The 21,955-nt window shown below is 39.5% G+C and overlaps 2 protein-coding genes across 5 annotated transcripts; both read left to right on the top strand.

Annotated features, from left to right (window-relative positions):
- The first annotated feature begins 2,549 nt into the window (after positions 1-2,549).
- On the top strand, positions 2,550-5,195 carry LOC135651203 (zinc-finger homeodomain protein 4-like). Of its 2 annotated transcripts, none has more exons than XM_065171100.1 (2): positions 2,550-3,790; positions 3,938-5,195. In XM_065171100.1, exons 1-2 carry the CDS (start codon positions 3,586-3,588, stop codon positions 4,846-4,848), a joined length of 1,116 nt encoding a protein of 371 aa, XP_065027172.1. In that variant the 5' UTR covers positions 2,550-3,585; the 3' UTR covers positions 4,849-5,195. The 2 variants fall into 2 exon arrangements, with proteins under 2 accessions (XP_065027172.1, XP_065027173.1); XM_065171101.1 differs by having other exon boundaries at positions 2,578-3,214.
- A 1,676-nt stretch (positions 5,196-6,871) lies between these two features.
- LOC135651202 (CLP protease regulatory subunit CLPX1, mitochondrial-like) lies at positions 6,872-18,245 on the top strand. 3 transcript variants are annotated; one of them, XM_065171098.1, is made up of 14 exons: positions 6,872-7,796; positions 9,514-9,575; positions 9,736-9,833; positions 9,983-10,066; positions 10,242-10,288; positions 13,364-13,438; positions 13,521-13,598; positions 15,672-15,728; positions 16,685-16,755; positions 16,842-16,941; positions 17,050-17,217; positions 17,287-17,409; positions 17,538-17,818; positions 17,951-18,245. In XM_065171098.1, exons 1-13 carry the CDS (start codon positions 6,987-6,989, stop codon positions 17,769-17,771), a joined length of 2,007 nt encoding a protein of 668 aa, XP_065027170.1. In that variant the 5' UTR covers positions 6,872-6,986; the 3' UTR covers positions 17,772-17,818; positions 17,951-18,245. The 3 variants fall into 3 exon arrangements, 2 of the variants coding, with proteins under 2 accessions (XP_065027170.1, XP_065027169.1); XR_010501804.1 differs by lacking the exon at positions 17,951-18,245 and having other exon boundaries at positions 17,306-17,409; positions 17,538-17,677; XM_065171097.1 differs by lacking the exon at positions 17,951-18,245 and having other exon boundaries at positions 6,873-7,796; positions 17,538-17,868.
- Positions 18,246-21,955: the final 3,710 nt, after the last annotated feature.

Raw genomic sequence — 21,955 nt, 5'->3', positions numbered from 1 at the left:
GTCTATTTCCTCCCTTCCAAGCAACCTCTGCAGCTCCTCGGTGCACTTGCGAGCAGACCTTTTCATTGTATTAGTTGTGTTACAGGTTGTGGTTTGCTTAGTGAGCTTCCTCTGCAATGGACACCGCCGTCCCTGGTTAAAGGGCTCTCAGCTCCAAGAAGAAGAAGAAGAAGAAGAAGTGAAAGTTCTAACTCGAAATCATAACTCCTCCTTCAAGCTGGAATTCATGGTCACACTGCACTTCCGCAGAGTTCTTTGATGCAGGTGGATCGACAAAACCACACTAATCAGCTTCATTTCAGCAAGCATCAGCAGAACTCTGTTCTACTCATGGTGTTGTCACTTGGCACATCAATGGAATTGCACCACAGTTGTCACTGGACTTGGAATTGCTTTACTTCTTTCTCCATTGTCTGGTTCATGCAACAAAAAAAAAGAGAAGGTTCCGCTAATCAAACAAAAGGAATGCGGATTCACATTTGCTTTACTCAAAGGGAAAAGAGAAAATTCTATCAGCAAAGGAGAAACAGGGAGAAAGAGGCACAGCCCTCCAGCATCCAATGCCCAACCCCCATTTCGAAGAAGACGACATAATCAAATCAAAGAGAAAAACAAGAAAAGGAAAAATAAATTTGGGGAAGAAGCCTGAAATGGATAGATAATTCAGGATAATCTTCCTCTATTCCAGTCCATTAAAATGATTGTGGTCCACTATTTCGAAATATACGAGTGTGGTCCATCAGCAGGTGGAACACCTGAGGAGTTGATTGCTCTATGCACATGATTAGCATGGAAACACTGGAACTGGACCTGTATCAATGAGATCTTATCATCTAACAAGTGTTCCAATCTTATCTGAAATGTTCTGCTAAAATGCTTTGAGCAGGAGGACCAATAAGTTGGATTGCCTGCATAATCAAAGCAGGATATGTTGTTAAACACACAGTTAAAATTCATACTATGCATTTGATTGAGTGTTTGACAAAGCCATGATGGAAAGTATTTGGCTCTAGGAATGTGTACAGGGGACTTGGAGGATAAGGTACGTAATCCTACTGCATACACAAGGATAAAGGAAGGAAGGATACTACTGCTTTGAACACTGCCTCACTAACCTGGAATTGGATAGGATGTGTTTGGCTGATAGATCACAAGGTTGGATTGGGGAGGCTTTGGCTTTGCTTCTTGATCAGTGTGTCGTCAGATCCCATTTAATTTGCTGGCACAACTGTCCCTCTTCGGTATTAATTCCCCACCACATGCTCTCCCATCCTAATCCCACTCTCTCTCTCTCTCTCTCTCACGCGGAGAGAATAACGCATCCTTATTAATGGCAATCACAAAAGCTTGTGATTCATTGAATTGTCTGGATCACTCTGCTTGACCCTGTAGCCTGCTGTTTGAAGCTGATGTATGTATATATTAATGGAGTACATTTTTTAATGAATGTATTGTTATCACAAGTAAAACAGGAAAAAAAGGAAAGGCCAAAGAAGAAAGAGAGAGAGAGAGATGAGGAAAGGAGAGAGAAAAGATTGGGGAGGCAGGGGAAGAAGGTTCACAGTACAGAAAAGTCACTACCACACGTAACCACACAAGGCTTCCAAAGTATTGTCACAGTTTTTTTACCATGTACTGCTCACATCCAGTTTGCCTTTCTTACTCTGCTGCATGAACGAGTAAAAGAGTTATTGAGATGTATTTAATGTTAATGCCACAACTAGAAACTGAAACCTAAGAGGAGATGAAACAAAAGGGAAGGGGGGGAGGGAAAAACACTGGTGGAAAAGGAACTTTGGATGAGGCTAGATGGAATAAAGTGAGGGAGAGGCAAGAATAAAGTGATTTGAATCTAAGTTGTAAGTAGTGATTGATGATCCAACAGTCCTTTGTGAAGAAATTCCATTTAAAAGTTTTCATGTCTTCTTTCTCATGATAAATGTTCCAGGATCTCATCCTACACAAAAGAAAAATAGAAAAAGCATCTTATGATTGAGAACATTCCTTAAGCTCCAGAAGATGTTTGGACATGGAAAGCTCTAAAGATGATGCATCTTGCAGTCATTATTAGCCTTTAGGTTTGTTCTACCCTTTGTTCATTAGGAAGCAGCTAGTGAGAGCTTTTTGTGCATGGAGTCCAGTAAGTGATGAGAATTAAGTACTAGGACACAGAATCCAATTACTAGGCATTCTAATCTGATGCATGACAGGCAATTACCCAACAAAATGATGCTGCTAATCATAAACATGGGCTGAATTGACTCAAAGTCCCATCACACATGAATCATGTAATTAATCCATGGAAGAAAAGCCTAGAAAACCAATCATTACACCCTTGGAGATCTAGATTATCTCCTCTGGAGATCAACTAGGAAAGTTACTGATGCAACCTACTGAAATTAAATTGAATGGAATTGGATCTATCAGATGTGAGAAGATAAACTAGCCTGAGCATTTTGGTCCACTGAATCTGAGACAAGGTTCTGTCTTCTTTCTTTTTTTCTCTCTTCCTTTTTTTTTTTTTTTTGAGATGCAGGACTTGGATGCAACCAAAGTCTTGTCATTTTAATTTGGCATGGGGGTGTTTTGGATTTTTAGAAGCTAAGTATGTTTGCTTTTCTTTTTCTTTTTCAAATTCATATGTGGGGACTGGTTCTGCTTCTCCCTCTTTCTGTGCCTCTCCTTCTCTGACACTGCAGTCCCCTCTCTCTCTCTCTCTCTTTCTCTCTCCATCTATCTTCTATGGCGTAAGCTTGATTCCTGATAGTGCAAGCAAAGCAAACATCCCACGCTTTACTTTTGTTTGGTCATAAGCTTCTAAAATTCTGTGTTTTTCCCTCTTTGTCCTGTAAAATTTCTTCTTCTTCATCCTCTCCTCTCTCTCTCTCTCTCTCTCTCTCTCTTCATCTTTTCCCAACCTTTATGCTCCCTCACTACTGCTATAAACCTCTTGTTTAGTCTCACACAACCGCAGCCCTTCTACCAAACCTCTCATTTTGTTTCTTCCTGATGCTCTTCTTTGTTTACTCCCCTCCTCTCTAAGCTCTTCCTGTGAAACTTCTCATGGATAATACCAACAGGGAGTTCTTTGGATAATTCCATTTCTTCCTATGAGCCATGAACGTTGCCAAGAAGAGCTTACTTCTGGTTTAGCTTTGCGACTATTCTCCACCACCCTGCAGCCTGTTCCTCTCTCAGTTCACAGGAGAGAAAGGTGGGTTTTTGTAGTCTTGGCTTGCCCACCATTTTGGTTACATCTCTCCGATAATCTCACATAGATTTGCTATATTTTGTTCATCTCTTATGCTGTCCCTCTGAGGCAATGAAATAGGCTTTTGAAACCCAGGATGAAGTTCTAGTTTCCACACACACAACAATGAGATCAATAGTTCTTGAATCTAAAGTCCACAAATTTACCTTCTTGAAAACCAAAATTCATGATTTATGTTCTCTAGCTAACAAAGACTCCTTGCTCTCATTGACCACTGTCCTTCTTTGGAACAGATCTACCACTAATTCTTGTGTGCTAGAGATGAAATTTCTTACCAAGTCAAACTGCTCGTTTCAAGTTCCTGTGATGCTTTGATGTATTTTCCCAGTGTTTGCGGAAAGAAAGCCCCAAAAATGTGGAATTTACTCTGTGTTCAGACTATGTTTTCTTTTTACTGTCTTCCACCACTCTTGGGCCTTCAATGTGGGGAAAGAGGTACAGGAGCAAGTACCAGTATAAGGTTGTATAGTGGTCTCAGAGCTAATTTTCCTGTTCCTTTCTACCGAGAGACTTCAGAAGGTGGTCAAGTTGGTTCATTATTGTTTCATTTAGAGTCCCAAGGATCTCAGCCTTAAAAACCTTAGCTCATGCATTTGATCGCTTGGGGCTTGGGGTGGTCTGCTTCTAATTCCTTCTTGTCCTTGACCTTTTGCTTTTGGTGTGCAGGCCAAAAAAGAACAGTGAAAGGAAGAGGAAGAGAGAGCGCGGAGATTGAGAGAGAGAGAGAGAGGATGGATCTTTCTGGTCATGACGGGGATATCCCAATCCCAATAACAAGCACTTATGTTGTTGGCCATGGTCCACCCCATGGCCACGGCATGACCCATGACACCTCTCCCCTCCACCACCGCTCCAGTGGCTCTTCCCCTCCTCCCGCTGCCGCTGCTGCTGCTCCTCCTCCTCCCTCCCTCTCCGCAGCCACCACCGAGGACCACCACCACAGCACCAATCCGTACAGCACCAAGAAAGGGCTGGTGGTGAAGTACAGGGAGTGCCTCAAGAACCATGCAGCCGCCATTGGTGGGAATGCCAATGATGGTTGCGGTGAGTTCATGCCCAGCGGCGAGGAGGGGACTCTGGAAGCCTTGAAGTGCTCCGCCTGCAACTGCCACAGGAACTTCCACCGGAAAGAAGTAGAAGGGGAGTCCTCTTACGACTGCTACCACCCCTTCAAGGGACGGAAAGCAATAGGCCAGAGAGGCCTCCTGATCTCAGGGGCAGATCCATTTGGCTACAACCCCGGCAGCAACAGCCTCATTCCGAGGCCACCACCTCACATGATCATGCCCCTGGGTGCCATGCAGACATCTGAGTCCGATGAGATGGAGGGGGCGGGTGGTGGGATGATGGCGAGGCCACCCTTGGTGAAGAAGAGGTTCAGGACCAAGTTCACTGCAGAGCAGAAGGAGAAGATGCTTCACTTCGCAGAGAAGGCGGGCTGGCGGCTTCAGAAGCAGGAAGAGAGCGCGGTGCAGCAGTTCTGCCAGGAGATCGGGGTGAAGAGGAGAGTCCTCAAGGTGTGGATGCACAACAACAAGCACAACTTGGCCAAGAAGACCCCTCTCCAGCTCGAATGACTGCTGCAGCTGGCTCCCCTCTCACCAAGCCAAACTGTTCTTCTCTATTTGGTTCATGTCTCACACTTGGAATGTGGATGTTAGAGTTCTAATTGGGTGGTAGCATGCCACTGCCATGGTCCCTCGTACATGTCACTCTGGAGATCTTCTCTTTGACAGAGTCTTGAGGTAGGTGGTAGCATGACATAACCATCAACCCTTCCATAAGCTGCTGTCCTGGGATTTCCTCTTGACATCTAAATTGACAAGGTGGTGTAAGTTGATTAGTTTGGCAGACAGAGTCATGTGTCTTTGTTTCTTTCTCCTCTTCCTTTTTCCAAGAAACCTGAGTTTACAGATCTTATGCATCTCTGGAATTTACTCTTCATTTTTTTCTCTCCCTTTCCATGTTTCCAAAGCAAAATGCAAATAAAGCTGTAGAAAATGAACTAGGGGGAGAAACACACATGAACTCCACTTCGTTTCTCCTGTATTCCACGAAAAAGCATAGGGATGATATCAAGAGAATCTGCAGGTATATCCAAATCAAAGTAGATGGAGACACAGGTATAAAGCAGGTTCCTTGAGAACTGAAAGCATGATTACTGGTGATAAAGTCACCATTAGCCATGCCTTTTTGCTGCGATCATGACATCTTCTTTGTTCCTCAAACCACTTTATTTTCTTTCACAGTTGAAAGGGCTCCACGGCTTGGTTTGCCCAAGGCATGAACTGGGCTGGCAAGACAACCAACCTTTCGTCAGGTAGCCACTTTGTAGCTCAAATCATATATTTTAGGAAAGTGGAACTATATTATGTTTCAAGAGGGAAGTTGATAGTAAATAATTTGACAATCAATCTTTGTTCAGTAATCACCCTTATTGAGCAATAATATCGGGAAGATAATAATCGATCGGCTCCCATGGAATATAATTAATGAGAGGTCGTATAGATCGACCTCGTCCACTCTCGTGGATTGCAGTCCACGGAAGGTTATTCGAGGTTAGCCAATCTGTTATCCCCTTGATAAAATACCAAATAGAAGAAGTTAAGGTTATTATAAAAGATTCCCTCAATTGGTTATATATAAAAGTCAATTCCCAAATCGATTTAGGAGTCAAATCCTTATTTTAAAATTATATTTTTATATTACAAACCTCGTATCGGCTTGAGTGTCTAAAGGGTCGGATTGAGGAACTCCCTCCGCTAATGACATTTATATAGGAACATATTTAAGAGTTGGATTTTATTTTAGTCCAACGATAAGATTATCTCGAACACTCAAAAACCACTCAAGATTATAACAAAGTTATCTCAATACCTCGATGCCCCATCAATCGCCTTGCAGGATAACTATAGAGTTCCTCGAATAATCTCGTGTCTTTTAACTAAATCATGTTAACTCACGATTGATGTTACTCTAACTTACAATAAGAAAAACGAAACTATATTGTGTGTTATAATCTATAGTTTGCCATTTGAAGAATATTTTATCGATTTCAGTCATACATAATTTTTTTTACATGATCACATCCCGAATTCGCCGGTTTGCTAAGATCGAACTTTTGACAACCTCGAATGTCATCCATTGTACATGACAAAGCTCGGATTACATCCGGAACGGAGTCTAATCCTTCATTAGAAATCGATGAACACATACTAGTTTCAAATAGGCACCTCAAACGGAATTGGAAGAAAAGTTTCAGGGGTGACATGGCATATCACAATTTGCTGGATATTATGCCACGTAAAACCTGATGTTCTTCAGGGTGACTCGGTCCCATTTGGCAGTAGTGGTAGTTCCCAAGGATCCTTCTCCTCGGTTGCGGTTCACCTGGCTCAGTCCAAACAAAGGTAAGAGGCTTAAACGTTTACTGAGCTAATCTCCCCATTATTAACCTTGGTGTTCCACACTAATAATGCGTTCCCCACCGTTGGTTCTCTGATATATCATCCGTGGGCCCCCTTCTTATGGCGGTGATTCAGCGAGTTAAGAAGAGGTGAGACTTTCGGGTGGCTGCTATCCAGAACAAAAGCGCGCACCATTTCACGCACGCCCAAATTCGACCACATCAATTCGATCCCCTCCGCTGTCTGAATTAATTTCCTTTCCCTCTTTTTCATTTTTTCTTTTTTTTTTTCATTCTCACTTTTTTTCGATGTCTGGAATCCTCCGCTGCAAGAAGCTTCGCGACGCCGCGACGCGCGCTGCCAGGAACGCCGCCGAAACCCGCTACCGCCTCCACCAGTGCTCCGCGATCTCCACCCTCCGCCGCCGACTCGTTCACGCCTCCTCCTCTGCCCCGCGCCGCCCCGGACTCCTCCGTCACGATCGCCACAAGTGGGATGGCGGTGGCGCCGACGAGTTCCACACACGCCGCATCCGCGCCGAGGCTCACTGTCCTCGCTGCTCCAAGCACATGAGGGTCCTCTTCCCCAACCGTTTCTCGCCAACTGTCACTGGCGACGGAAGTGGCGACTACGGCGCAGAGCGCCATGCCGTAAACTTATGCCCTAGATGCAAGACCGCCTACTCCTTTAGCCCCCATGAGCTCGTTCCCCTCCAGGGCACTTTTGTGGAGATCGGCCGCGTCCGAGGCCCCAATCCGGAGAAGTATAGATGCGAAAGCGAGGAGAACGGGATTCGGGCTAAGAACCGGTTTTGGAAGGCACTTAGATCATTTTACGGCGGAGATTCGCCGGAAAATTGGCCGGCCGTACCGGGCCCTCCGGAGGTGCACGGGTCGGCGGTGCAGCCACCGCCCTGCTCGGCGTTCCCTATGAATTCGAACGTGGTGAGGGTGGCTGGGCCTGGCGGGGAAAGGGGAACAGATGAGTCCGGCGGCGGGGGAGGCTTTGGTGGTTTGGAGGGGTGGGGAGGGTCAAATATGGGGAAAGATATGCCGACGCCCAAGGAGATCTATGAGGGGCTCGATAAGTATGTGATTGGGCAGGAGCACGCAAAGAAGGTATTATTTCTATCGGTTTTATTGACATACGATCTCTGGATCTTTAGGGCCTGTAGAATAGATTTCAGGTCTGTAAAATAGATTTGCTTTATGTTTCTTTCATCTTGCTTTTTGGTGATTCTCAAACAAGTTTTACCTATTGGCGCAACATGATTTTGAATCATGCAGATATTGCGATAACTAGTTATAATTTGGTTTATAGATGGATATGGTTTTAACCAGCCTGTGTTCTTAGTAAACTGACAGATAATTTTCTGCAGAACTTCCGATTACTGCTCATGTTTTTAAATTTCAGTATAACAAAATTACTTCTGTCTAATTTCAGTTTTTTCTCTTTCACCTTATACTATATAAAGACCAGTGTATTTTCTTTCTTCTTCTTTTTGTTTGATGAAAGGATGGGTTGATTAGCCAGCATCTACTAATAAGCTATGCATGTTCTATAATGTAAAAGATAAAGTGAATTGCAAGTAGAATTGCAGATAAGCTTATCAGGACACATGATCTTCTACTATCTCAATTCATATTAACTTCAAAATGCTTAAGCCAAAATAGCTAAGACTTCTGAAGTGTTTTAATAACCATGGTTTAAAATAACAGTCAGACTGGTATATGTTTGTCTGTATTTAGTTGTCTAACCAACTAGTGGTTGTGGATCTCACAGCCAGGCACCAATTTGTATACCGGTAAGTTTTAATATTTTTATTATTTAATTCAGCAATGCTGGGCGGTACAAGTCTATGTATCAAATACAGTGCTAGTCCAATAGGTTGTTGAAGTCGATAGTTGGACCCTTATTTAAAACCATGCCAATAACATTTAACCCCATCGCATTTTAGGAGATTGTTCTTTTTGCCCACATTTGGTTACTCTTTGAGTTTGATCAATCTGATACTCTTTAAGAAATTTTGCCCCATTTGGATTGTAGATTCAAACATTCTTCTGTTTCTGTCTTTCTGACGTGCCTCCAGATAGCTATAATCAGGATGAAGAAAGTGCTCTGAATCTCAGTCTTCAGAGTCATCTCAACCCAGTCACCCCACAGCTCCATTACATCTGTCGAGAAGTTCCTTACCTTTGTTTCTTTGCTTAATGCTATCCCAAACTTTTTTTGTGAAGCTGCAATTGATCTCCATGTATTCTCCAAAAAGCATCCTATTCCAAACTTTATGGGGCTACCTTCAACAGTTCAATAATGAGTTTGACTTATGTAGTTGTCTTCCATATTGGTTATGCAGGCTCTCGCCTTAGACCATCATTATTTTAAAGTTTTAGCAGGCATTGAATTGGTTAAATCTTTCCTCTGACATTTCATTGAATTTTGTCAGAAATTCTGCTTAGATAGAAGAAAAGAAAATTTAGGATCTACATAAATGTTGGAACACCCTCAAGATGTTCTTCAGTAATTTAATTCTTCTATGACTGCAAATACATTCACGGTGATGAGCTTCATATCAGATCAATAGTTAAATCTTGCAAAAGAGATGTTCTGTCATGGTATTTCATGAGCCAAGTAAAGTTCATATTGTATTTCATGCCACATTTCTTACCAAAACATTGATTTTTTTGTGATTAACATCTTTGTTGATTATATCAAATAATTTACCTGGATAGTTAAACAACAAGAAATGCCTATCTTGCGATTCGATGCTTGAGCTGCATGGTGTCTGGGTTTTATTTGCCTAGTGTAATTTCTTAACATAAAGAACGACTGCAGGTGCTTTCTGTGGCTGTTTACAACCACTACAAAAGAATATATCATGCTTCCTTACAGAAAAGGTTAGTGATGCTTTCAGTTATTGTATCTCTGGTTTTATTAACTTGTTAATGCTGTCTCTTTAACTTTAAACACATAGACAGTTAAGTTCTATTGCTAGGTCGTAAGAACTTGCTTATCATCATGATGGCTCATAATGAATTGAATATTCCAAATGCCCAGTGCTGGAGTTGATTCGGAGAACCATGCAGAAGGTGATGATGATGATAATGTGGAGCTGGAAAAAAGCAATATACTCTTGATGGGACCTACTGGATCGGGTACATGATCTAACTTTTTATTCAAGTTTAATTGGATGGTTCACATGAGAGCTTTTGGTAGGTCCTACCTATCATCAACTTACAGAATATTACCCTTAAGTTGATTGGTTGGTGAGCTGACCTATTCAGTCATGCTTTCTATAAGACAGGGAAGACTTTACTTGCTAAAACATTAGCTCGCTTTGTGAATGTGCCCTTCATTATTGCGGATGCAACAACACTGACACAGGCAGGTCTTTTTATTGAATCCATTTTTTCACCTACTGTCTCTATAAACAGAAGCAGAGCACTCTCGTGAGATTGTTTTTTTAAGTTTTCTTCAATCTATGATTTTATTGTTTTTCAGTTGAGGCTTAGTGTTTGGCAGCTATCATGATTTTGTTGTTTTTACTTTACCTTTGCAGGCAGGCTACGTTGGGGAGGACGTTGAATCCATATTGTACAAGCTGCTTACGGTATTTTCTTGTGCTAGTTGGTACATAGCTATAATGATTAAACTAATTGAAAATTATTATCTTTCATTCTTCAACATATAATTTTTAAACTCGTGGAGTAATATATTTTTCATTGCTTAACCCTTTTAGTTTGTTTGATGTTTAGTGAGTTTGTAATGAATAATGTCTAATGCAGTTGCATGCCTAGTTGATATTGTCTAACACGGTTATATTCCAATTCCAGTGTCCATATACCTGAGAAATTTACTTCTGGGGCATGCTAAACCTGTGTGCTAATAACAGGAGACTTAGAGATGCCATATGTCTGAACATGGCTTGTTAACCTTCTTAATGAGGCTTCATCCTTTTGTCCAGCATGTGGGTTACCTCAATCATAGCTGTGCCATCTTCCTCTTGCCTCAACTTGGGCGTCTCTATACGACAATTCCTACAATTCAATGCTGTTACATGCAAATGCAACTTTAAAATGTAAAAACTCTTTGCTGTACTGATTATATTTTCTATTCATGGACCAGGATGGTAAAGTTTTGGATGGGAGTAACATTGCAATGTCTAGTAACTTTATAAGTTGGCAGAGACTGTGTTAAGAAAAATGGACCATCTACATTAATATAAGAATGATGATTGATCACACATCATAAAAGGAAGAAATGAACTCAAAGCAATTAGACAATCTAACTTTGCAAATAACATTCTTTCCTCTGGAGTGACAAATAAGGTGAGAGGCAGGTAGACCTTCAGCTGTGATTCATATCCCCAGTTATTGGCTTTTGGAGTGGTCATTAAGTCATCTGCGACTATAGGTTTCTCATGAATGATGATTTGTTTTTAAACTATCATAGCACAAAAGGAAATTGTATGAGAGACTGCAAAATTATCATTATGGTTCTTAGAATCAGTCAACACCATTCTGGATTGGGAAGGACCATATTGAATCTTAGTTTCATTCGGAATTGTTAGGTTCCAATTTGGATGGGCATGGTTGCTGGATTTTAGTCAACTTTTAAACAGGTCAAGGAGTTACGCTTGGTAGATTTCGATGCAGGTCAACCTGACCAGTCAAACCTAATAAAATACAATGGCAAAGAGAAGGGAGATGGTCAAGATGCCATCCTCCTTTCCCTTTGCCCTTTTTCTCCTTCGATCTTTCCCTCTGTGTTCTCTTTACCCTATATTTAGCCAATCCTGGCCTGTTAGTCCAACTTCACTAATCCTAACCCCACTCCTCCGAACCTTTTCTCCTGTCTGAATAAATGAGAAAATTAAATATCAACAAATTTCTTCATATTTCTTGTGATGTAAGTTCTGTGAAAGCCTTATTTGCACAAAGTTCTATTTGTGTAATAGGTTAATGCTGTTTTACCTTTCTTTGAAGCTCTCTTGCAGCTGAAACTAGAGTCTAGAGTGGCTATTAGTAATTAGACATGCAAAATCTATCAAAACCAGTGCTACATATTTGAATTTGGTTTACTTAAAATAATGAGGATGAGCTGTGGTGCTACAGTCAAGGTTCGCCTTACCGATTTGAACTGGTGTATTGATCAGACGATAGTATGGTATGTATCATTCAGTATTGATGTATCGTGTGTCGATATGGTGGGACGTACCGATGATACGGAAAAATGGTCGAAAATAGCACCAATTTTTTTTTTAATAGAAAAGTTAGATTAAGATTTTGAAGTTGGAAATAAATATAAATTTAGAACAATTTTAGCAAAAATAATCTAAATTAAGAAAGAATAGTGGCACAGATCCTTTTTGAGCTTTGAGGAGTAGTTTTATGGTATGTTCCGGATCGTCCTTTCGTTGATATTGAATTATCTACAAAGAAATGATTTGAATTGTTAGATTATTTGTTAAACAACTTAAACTTTAAGATTCAAATGAATCAAATAATCGATCGATTGATATACTTGGTTCTATCACCAAAAAGAACGATGGGATTCCACAGGCAGTGGATTAGGGTCCTTGATCTTATGTATCTGTATATCAATTTGATATGTTTGTCGGGTTCAATTTTGAAATTGATCCCACGACATAGTATATTGATACAACATATGTCATTGATGCATCAATGTGATTATGGTCGTAGTTTGATTATCGTGAACCACACGTGTTCGTGGTGGCTCCTAAGGCAAGTACAATGTGACATATATTAGTGTGGAGCATAGAATGTTAGAACTTCTATTTTTGTCACGGATCTGCTGTTTTGTATCATAAGATTGATCATTGTATTGTTGCTCGGAGAAAAATAATCAACTATCACTGTATTATTGTTTGGAGAAGAATGACCAACTATCATGTCGAGCTTCATGATATGGATCTTGAGTAACATGCATAAAATATTGCTCCTCGATCCATACACCACTCCCAAACTATGTAGATGGGATCATTGACTCCCTAGCGTTGTCAGTTGAGGCACTATTGTCCACGTCGCTTCCATGTCTCCAAACCGAGTGGGCTGTTGAATGCGGTTGAAAAGAAGTCTATATACCTTTAATTAGAAAGTTCTTCCTCTAACTTAGGTGTTAATTCTTACTAATTAACCTTCTAAGCTTGATCCAATCCACAAATTGTAGCTTTGTAAAGTTTTAAGAGAGTGTAAATATGAAAAAAAGAGAAATAAGTGGATGAGAAAGAGATTGAGAGACTCTAAGAGTTTGAGATAATGAAAGGGGATGAAAGAGGGGGAGGAAAGGGTTTAAAAATCCTATATATATATATATATATATATATATATATATATATATATATATATAATCCAAACCAGAAAAACAAATCTCACTTTCTTGTTTTTTGTCAAGATGATCAATATGCTTTAAGAAGCTTTTGAGAGAAGCGTGATTCGTGAATCATTCATCAACCATGATTATGATGGACTTTTGTTGTCCATAAAATTTCCTCATTTTCCTTTCTTTTGATTTTATGATACTTGATGCATTAATGATCTTTTAGCCCCTTTTATTGATCTCAATTTTAATAGCTAAATAACTTTGTTAGTTGTTACGATTCTAATTCTCATCTTTACAGTTTGTTAAGTGAATTTTCTTCATGCTTGTACTTTTTATTGGTTAGGTTGCTGATTTTAACGTACAGGCAGCTCAACAGGGAATTGTTTACATTGATGAAGTTGACAAAATCACTAAGAAGGTTAATGGCTAAATGGCTGATTTTTCTAACTCTAGGTTTGTTTAGAACTTAATAGTGATTTTGTTAAACGTTCAATATGCAGTCTGAGAGCCTAAATATTAGTAGGGATGTATCTGGTGAAGGTGTTCAGCAGGCATTGCTGAAAATGCTAGAAGGAACTGTAAGTCATACATAATGCTGTTTACATGTGCATACCTACTAGTTCACATACCACGTTTGCTATTATGATCTCATCTAAATTTATGACATAAAATACTTGTTACCTCCTTTTCACATGCTTTCATTTGTTCCAGAAATTTTTAGTTGGAATATTCTTACACTTTCATTTGCGGTGCATCCTTTTCTACTGGATTTTTTGGACTTAACTGAAAAAGGAGTTTTTCAAGAAACAAGGGCCTCATAATATGCAAAACTTCAGGTTTTGTTCTTCACCAACTGCTCAAAATAGATTGTGTTGACGACCTTTGTGGATGATGTGATATAAATTGGCACCAGTGGGTTTACTTATATAGTTATATTTCGCCTGTCAAATTTGGAAATTCGTTTTTTCGTGAATAACAATTACTTTAGCCATGTCTTCCTTGTTTCTAAGGGAAATATAATTTTCAGTTTTTGTATTATCTCTGACTCCTTTGAAACTGGAATGAGAAATTTAAGAAGCAATTGAGAAATAAAAAGGACTTTTCATGGATTGGACCTCAGAATCCAATGAATAATGATACATTAATTTTATTTTCTGAGTCATCGAGTCAAGAAAAATCTGCTGTAGTTTCGGCAAGAACAGAAATGAGATCATATAAGAAAAATTGAAACACAAGGACAAAATATGTTCAGATTGGTTAAACATGGAAACAAGAAGCAGAAAAGATATCAATCAAACACTTTGAATAGCGTGTGGTTGCAATATCCAGGGTTTTGAAAATCTGATAGTCATGATCCCTGCGATTTTCATACCATGTCTGCGGGAGAAGAAGATATATATTTTGTAATTGGCTTTTAACATGAAATATGCATGGATATTAAATAAAATATCAGGGCACCTATATTTGCAAAAAACAAGATTCGCCGTACCTCAGCGTACCGCCCGATACAGGTGGTAGATACCGGTTCGACAAGGGATTGGTGTGGGTGGTATATATCAGTTTGTTGGTATGCCCCACTGTACTGTGTACTGATATGTAGGTACGGCGGTTCGATATGTATTGTGTCAATGCCGGTCGGTACACCGGTACTGATAGGTAAGACAAACCATGGCAAAAAGATAATAATGTTTTCAATTTCTAATTTTTTTTGGTCAAGTGATCTATATACTTATTAAATATTTATTATTCAATGTTATTATTAAACATCTTGTTTTTTCATTTTTTTTAACTTATGATTTTTTTCTTAGTTTATGCAATGTTGCAGTACATACTTGTTTGTCTGATCTTCTTGTCAATATCTTTTCCAACCTTTCTGGGCATCTAATACCTATCTCATCCCAATTTAAAAAACTTGGCAATTACTATTGGTCTTTACACCACTAGTTGTACATAATCCTGCCGAAATTTGATGCCTACTTAGCTTTATTTTCCATGACTTGCGTGAAGTATGTGCTTCTGTTAGTATTTCAAGTATGTTCCATTTTGGTTGATCTGTGGTACTAGCTTGTTTTATTCTTGCTAAAACTTGATTTTCTTTTTTTAGTCACCAATTCTTGGTATTAATAGAGGACACTATCAGTGAAGTTTTCTATACATTCAGGACCATCTTCAGATATTTGTGGTCATGTATGTGTATATATGATAGCCAAAGGAAAGACGAACTCAGAGCTCATCATTGTAATTTTTGGAATTTTTTTAACCAAATATGATATATAGTTTTAAACCTAGTCTGGTAACAATTTAAAACACGTGATGTCTGAACTGATGGTTATGGGCTCAACAACTGATAGTTTAAATTGCAAATGGTGATTTATCTTTCATAAGAATTATCTGAAAGTTATAAATCTTGAGGTCCTGAAACTCATTAGTGTTGTAAAAAATTACTTAGTGTCCGTTTTTTGTATGACAATTTGTTCTTATCATGGTATATGTCATGCATGTGTCATCGATAATGAACGAGATAATTGCTCTGAGGCATTGATAATTTGGTAGTCTTATTGCACATGCAACCTTGACTTTCTGTATTGGAACCATGTGGAACTTCCTTTTGGTTTCTTACAAGGGTCAGTGTTTCATATTTGTTTGTGCAGATAGTCAATGTGCCTGAGAATGGGGCTCGAAAGCACCCTCGTGGTGACAATATACAGGTACACAGATGTGACATATTGTAAAATTTGAAGTGCTTGTGATTGTGTTGTAAAAATCTTGTTGATTATAAAATTCTTCATTATTGTTTATTGTTGAAGTCATGCTATTGCTTATTTCATATTGAGGTGCTAATGATGTGGTATGTCATCCTAAACTCAATTAAGTATTGTCACTAAATCCAATTGATGGAGTCTCAGAGAGCCATTGCACAAGATCTCAAATACTGCCTTGGCCAGTACCGGAAGGTATAGATTGGTACAGTGCCTGGTATTACCATTAATGTACCACAAGGTGTCCTTTGAACTTCATTGGATGTAGACAAGTTTTACTAATATAAGTTACAAAATCTGTATATTGGAGAAACCAGGAAACCTGCAGCTTGGAGGTCTTGGGAAACCAAGTTATAGTCTTTCACTTTCTGCTGTCCTTTTGTCAAAGGAACCATTGTGGAATATTTTCTCACTTCACATGTTCAAAGTTTTCAGGATCTCATGAAATCTTAACCATATCAACTTTATTGGTACCAAGTAACATTTTCAACTTCGTTGAAATATGAACACTGAGTTATTGGTAGTAGGCATTTCTTGAATTTGAGTGTTTAAATATGAACAATGAGTTGTATCCTTGCTTTTAGGTGTGGTATTTGTGTTCCTTTTTATGTTGCTTGGACTACATGGAACCTGTAAGACTTAATTTTTTAGATCTATTTGTAGAGCAAAATTGAAAAAGTCACCTTGCTACTGAATAGGCAAGAAAGGTTACTATAGCAGTGACAGATGGAAATAAATAATTGATAGGAGTCTGCAATCTGACTCTCTTTTGCTTTTGAATCCTTCTATAATCTAAAAGTTATTCGGTATTTCATTTGTCTTTTGAACTTCATTTATCTATTGGAATGGAGATTCATTATCTTGGTAATCTCATTTTCTAATTGATTCTTTCTTTTGTTTCACAGATAGATACCAAAGATATCCTCTTTATATGTGGTGGTGCTTTTGTTAATCTGGAAAAGACAATTTCAGAAAGGTATCATGAAGATAGACATTTGCAAATCTTTTTTAATGATGCTTACACATGCAATTCTCGTACTATAATTTTAATTGTTTAAACAGACGACAGGATTCTTCTATAGGTTTTGGAGCATCAGTTCGTGCAAATATGAGAACCAGTTGGTTAACAAATGATGTTGTGACATCATCTTTGTTGGAATCAGTAAGCATCAACAATTCCAAACAATTTGTTTTATTACAGCATTGTGATTTCAGTAATTCTTTGCCGCAGAACATTGTGATCTCACTAAGATGATTGTCATTATTTTAGGTTGAAAGTGGCGATCTTATAGCTTACGGGCTCGTACCAGAATTTGTAGGACGCTTCCCAGTACTGGTTAGTTTGTCAGCTCTAAGCGAGAACCAACTTGTTCAGGTTTTGATGGAGCCAAAGAATGCTCTTGGTCGACAGTATAAGAAATTATTTAGCATGAACAATGTAAGTATATGCGCACATGTAGATGATTTTGGTTTTGGAAAAGCTGTTCTTCTTAACTTATGCTTCCAGGTTAAGCTGCATTTCACAGACGCCGCACTTTGTTTGATTGCAAAGAAATCAATGGCAAAGAACACTGGTGCACGAGGTCTAAGAGCTATTTTGGAAACTGTTCTTCTTGAGGCCATGTATGAGGTACTCTGACTAATTCTTGGCGATCTTTTACCTTAAGAGATTGACCTGCACCACACCATATCCTTACATGGAATGCCGCTTCAGATTTGCTTATGTGATTAATTCGTCAAAATGCAATTTGCTTTCAGATTCCAGATGTAAAAACCAAAGACGAAGATGAGCCAATAGATGCAGTTGTTGTAGATGAGGATGCGGTTGGCTCTGTAGACAGACCCGGCTCTGGAGCTAAAATTCTGCGCGGAGACGGTGCATTGGAACGCTACATCACCGACAGCAAGATTAAGGATCGTCCTGTTTTAGAGGGTGTGGAGGTTGAATCCGAAGGGGAGTCGGAGGACGCGTCCAGGGCCTTGGGCTTGTGAATTACCCCTAACCTACCTGAGCTTTGTACAATGTAACCAGCAGCATGGTACGACGCTATTCTTCCTAATGTCAAAGTATCGTCCGTGGGTTTGTCGAGGCCTGTTATGCTGCCGCTGCATCATCTTTTGTTCGTCGCTAGTTAACTGCTGCAGAATGATGCCTCGACCTCCCTTCACAGGCTTCGCATGGGTGGTCTCGGTTGGATTGAGCAGCTTGCGATGCTTTGTCGTCGACCATTGGACGTTGTCCGATAATGCATCTGACAATCTAGCTGCCTGATAATACCGCCAAGCTATCTGGTACGCGGTGCGGTGGCATCGAGTTACGGACAGAAAGGTTAGTGTATACTTTTGACTCCATCTGCTTTATATTTCGGGTTCTTTTACCCGGAACAGCAAATGTAAAGCCACTCCGCATCTCCATCGCCGCATCAACAGATGAAACAAACCCAAGTAATTCTGAGATTTGTGGCATCTTGATTTTACTTTTGAGTTTTGCCCTGTGCAATTGGTACCTGACTACATAGGAGAGAGAGAGAGAGAGAGAGAGAGAGAGAGAGAGAGCATTAAATATACAGAAGATGTCGTACAGATGGAGGAAGCTCAAGAGAAGCATCATGACATTATGATTATGTAACGGTAACACTCGAGTAATTATAATTAATATATCAATACAAAATATAAATATAATTAATATATTAATAAAATATAAATAATTTATTATACATATTAAATTATAATTAACATATCAACAGAAATACAAATAATATATATGTTATTCTCATTTATTTGTGATGTCTATATTTTATAAATATGATAAATAAAATATTCATGTTTTTGACTTTTAAGATTGAAGGTATATACTTTCCAAAAATATCATTCTCATTATTCTACGTAATATTGATTGAGCATGTATAAACATTAATATTTATGTTGTATAGTACAATAAATCAAAATGTGCTAGCAGAGTTGAATATGAGGTTAAGTTATGACAATAAGCATGCATATAATTTGAACATGATTAATTGACCTTAAGTAAATCTGAATGAGTTTGAACATGATTAAAATAAAAAAATTTAAGTTTTAAATATAATGTATATGGAGGATAATAAGCGGCATGAATAGAGTAATAAAAAATTAAATGAAGATGTAAATAAAAAAAGAGTGTTATATTAAATGTTGAGGTACATAAGTAAGATTGAAAAATAAATTTAGATAAAAAAAATCATTTTTGTCAAACTAAATTAAACTCAATTAAGATTATTACAATATTAAAATTATATTAGTAAAAGAAGAAAAAAAAATTTAAAAAGGCATAATGGGATTGAACCCAACACCTCAAGCCTACCTCTTAAGGACATTTTTCTTAATTTTGACATAATCCTCTTTATCCGGTAGATAACCCATATTTTTATTTTCTTCTTTATGCCATTCTCTTGGCTTCTCTTATGGAAACAATGAAACCCTAGTCCTAAATAGATAAGAAAAACTCAACTCCTCCCTTCCTATACATAGGGTTTCGATTTTATAAATTCTAGGTTAATAATTTTAGCTAGTTTTGAGTAATCTAGATTTCAAATTTATCTTTGATTTTTGGATATGTTTTAAATGATTCTTCTATGTTCTAACGCCTTTAGTATGACGTTAATTTGAGATTGGTAGAGTTATTATTGTTTCAATATGAGGTACTTAGAATTTTTTATTTTTTGGGAAGGGATTGTTCAAGCTGAATTAATCCCCTTAGGAATATAATTAGACTATGACCTTTTGATATGTTTTAAAAAGTTTCATTAGAGTTATGTAAGATTTAGAATTGAGTAAATATCACCTCTATGCACCAACATATGAGGTTTCGGTAGAACGGAATAGGTGTTAGTAATTGAATTAGGAGGATAAGTTTAGCCTCCAAATGATTCTGTTTTAAGCTTAATTTTGGTGTGTACTTAGTTTTATATATCTTCTATATATCTTCTAGTTTTATACAAAATTTTATGATAATTCAAGATCATTCGATCAGTTATAATTGTTAGGATCGAGAGCACTAAGAGGGGGGGGTGAATTAGTGCAGCGGAAATCTTACAGCGATTAAAAACCAAAAGCTGCGTTCGTTCAATAAAAAAAAGAAAACTATTATGATGCAAAAGCTAATTCTCAGTTTGTATCTAAGTGCAGTTTGCGTCTAAGCGCAGATTGCGTCTAAGCGCAGTTTACGTCTAAACATAGTTTGCGTCTAAGCGCAGTTTGCGTCTAAACACAGTTTGCGTCTAAGCGCAGTTTTACGTCTAAGCGCAGTTTACGTCTAAACTCAGATTTACGTCTAAACGCAATTTTACGTCTAAACTCAGATTTACGTCTAAACGCTGTTTTACGTCTAGACGTAGATTTATGTCTAAACTTTGAAACTCGTTTGTATACTCGCAGAAAGCAGTATGCAGTTGAAATCAAGACGTAAACGTGAACTGAGAACTGATGATTGTGAGAGGAAAGCCGATTTACGTCTAAATGCAGTTTTACGTCTAAATGTTGAAACTCGTTCGTAAAATTGTAGAGGACAGTTTGCAGTTATCAATAGGATCAAAATGTAAGTGTAAACTGCAAAGAAACTCTTTCGTAAAAGCACCGAAGACAGTTCTGCAGAATCAAACGTAAACGTAAACTGTAATGTACGAAAATACGAATTTACGTCTGAATGCAGATTCGGAAGAACAGCACTTAGAACTTGTTCGTGAAAGCGCAGAGAGCAGTAGTAATGGAGGAGGTTTGCAGTAATGATAAAGTGCTCAAAAATAAACGCAAACCAGAGATTTAGAGTGGTTCGGTCAGCCTTGACCTACTCCACTTTTGGCTTCCTCCACCGACGAGGTTGCCGACGTCAACTAGGGGCCTTCCTTCAATGGGCGAAGGCCAAACTGCCCTTTTACAGTTTCTCTCCTTTTAACAGGCTCAGGAGACAACCTTTACAGACCTTTCTCTCCTCACTTTACAACTGAAAACTTGAAGAACAGAAGGAGGAGACTTAAAGGCTTTACAACACTTTTGAGCTCTTAGAATCACAGAAAAGATCAAGATTTCGGTGTGGGTCTGTCTCTTTTCAGTGCTGAATGGGTGGGGTATTTATAGGCCCCAACCCAATTCAAATTTCGAGCTCAAAACGATCAAATCCCGAAATTCCGGGATCAGGCGGTTGCACCTCTTGACTGGAGAGGTGGCACCGCCTGGCAGAGCTCGAAGTCTGAGCTCAGGCGGTTGCACCTCTCGACTGGAGAGGTGGCACCGCCTGGCAGAGCTCGAAGACTGAGCTCAGACGGTTGCACCTTCTCTGTCAGGGGTGGTTGCACCTTCCTGCCAGAGCTCGAAGACCGAGCTCAGGCGGTGCATCTCCTGACCAGAGAAGTTTCTCTTCTCTGCCAGAGGTGATCGCCCCTTTCTGCCAGAGGTGGTTGCACCTCTCTGCCAGAGCTCGAAGACTGAGCTTAGGCTGTGCATCTCCTGGCCAGAGAGGTCGTACTTCTCTTCCAGAGCTCGAAGACTGAGCTCGGTGATTGCATCACCAGGCAGAGCTCGAAACTTGAGCTCAGGCGGTGCTACCGCTTGACAGAGGAGGTTGCACCGCCCAGTCTCGCTTGGAGACTGAGCCCTGGGCGGTTGCACCGCCTGGCTGGAGCGGTTGCACCTCCCAGTCTCGCTGGGAGACTTAGCCTGGGCGGTGGCACCTCCCTGCCTGGGCGGTTGCACCTCCCACAGCTTCTTGGGTTCGAATGGGTTGAACCATTCGACCCAACTTGAGTTCTTCAGGGGCCCAATTGCCCCAGGATTAAGCTAATGGGATCACCTCCCATTTCTAACTTAATCACCGTGCTAACTACGATTAAATCTAAGACAATTTCTGCAGCTTTGCTTCGGTACGTCAATTGCTTTTTCCGGCGAGTTTCCGGCGAACTTCCGTCGATCATCCGATGAACCCTCGGTGATGCTTCTGCGGACTTCCGGCAAACTCCTGGACTTTGCGACGATCCACTTGGCGAGTTCCGACGAGCTTCGCTTGGCAAGCTTCTGGACTTCTCGGATCTGTTCCCGCAGAACCTCCGACGACCGTCCGTACTTCCGTCGAACTCTCGAACTCCCAACGTGATCATGAACTTGACTCCGGCGCAACTCCTGCTGCTTGTCTATCTTTCATCGTA

The sequence above is a fragment of the Musa acuminata genome, chromosome BXJ3-10, assembly GCF_036884655.1.
Source record: "Musa acuminata AAA Group cultivar baxijiao chromosome BXJ3-10, Cavendish_Baxijiao_AAA, whole genome shotgun sequence".
Lineage (NCBI taxonomy): Eukaryota > Viridiplantae > Streptophyta > Magnoliopsida > Zingiberales > Musaceae > Musa > Musa acuminata.
The sequence above is the reverse complement of the archived record's forward strand: the minus strand, read 5'-3'. Positions and strand labels throughout refer to the sequence as shown.

Excerpts from the sequence above, each read along its gene's own strand:
- LOC135651203 (XM_065171100.1), top strand. The coding sequence starts at position 3,586 with ATGTATTTTCCCAGTGTTTGCGGAAAGAAAGCCCCAAAAATGTGGAAT. Across the intron at positions 3,791-3,937 it reads CTACCGAGAGACTTCAGAAG|GCCAAAAAAGAACAGTGAAA; the intron begins GTGGTCAAGTTG and ends TTTGGTGTGCAG.
- LOC135651202 (XM_065171098.1), top strand. The coding sequence starts at position 6,987 with ATGTCTGGAATCCTCCGCTGCAAGAAGCTTCGCGACGCCGCGACGCGC. Across the intron at positions 9,834-9,982 it reads GATGGGACCTACTGGATCGG|GGAAGACTTTACTTGCTAAA; the intron begins GTACATGATCTA and ends TCTATAAGACAG. Across the intron at positions 15,729-16,684 it reads CTCGTGGTGACAATATACAG|ATAGATACCAAAGATATCCT; the intron begins GTACACAGATGT and ends TTTGTTTCACAG.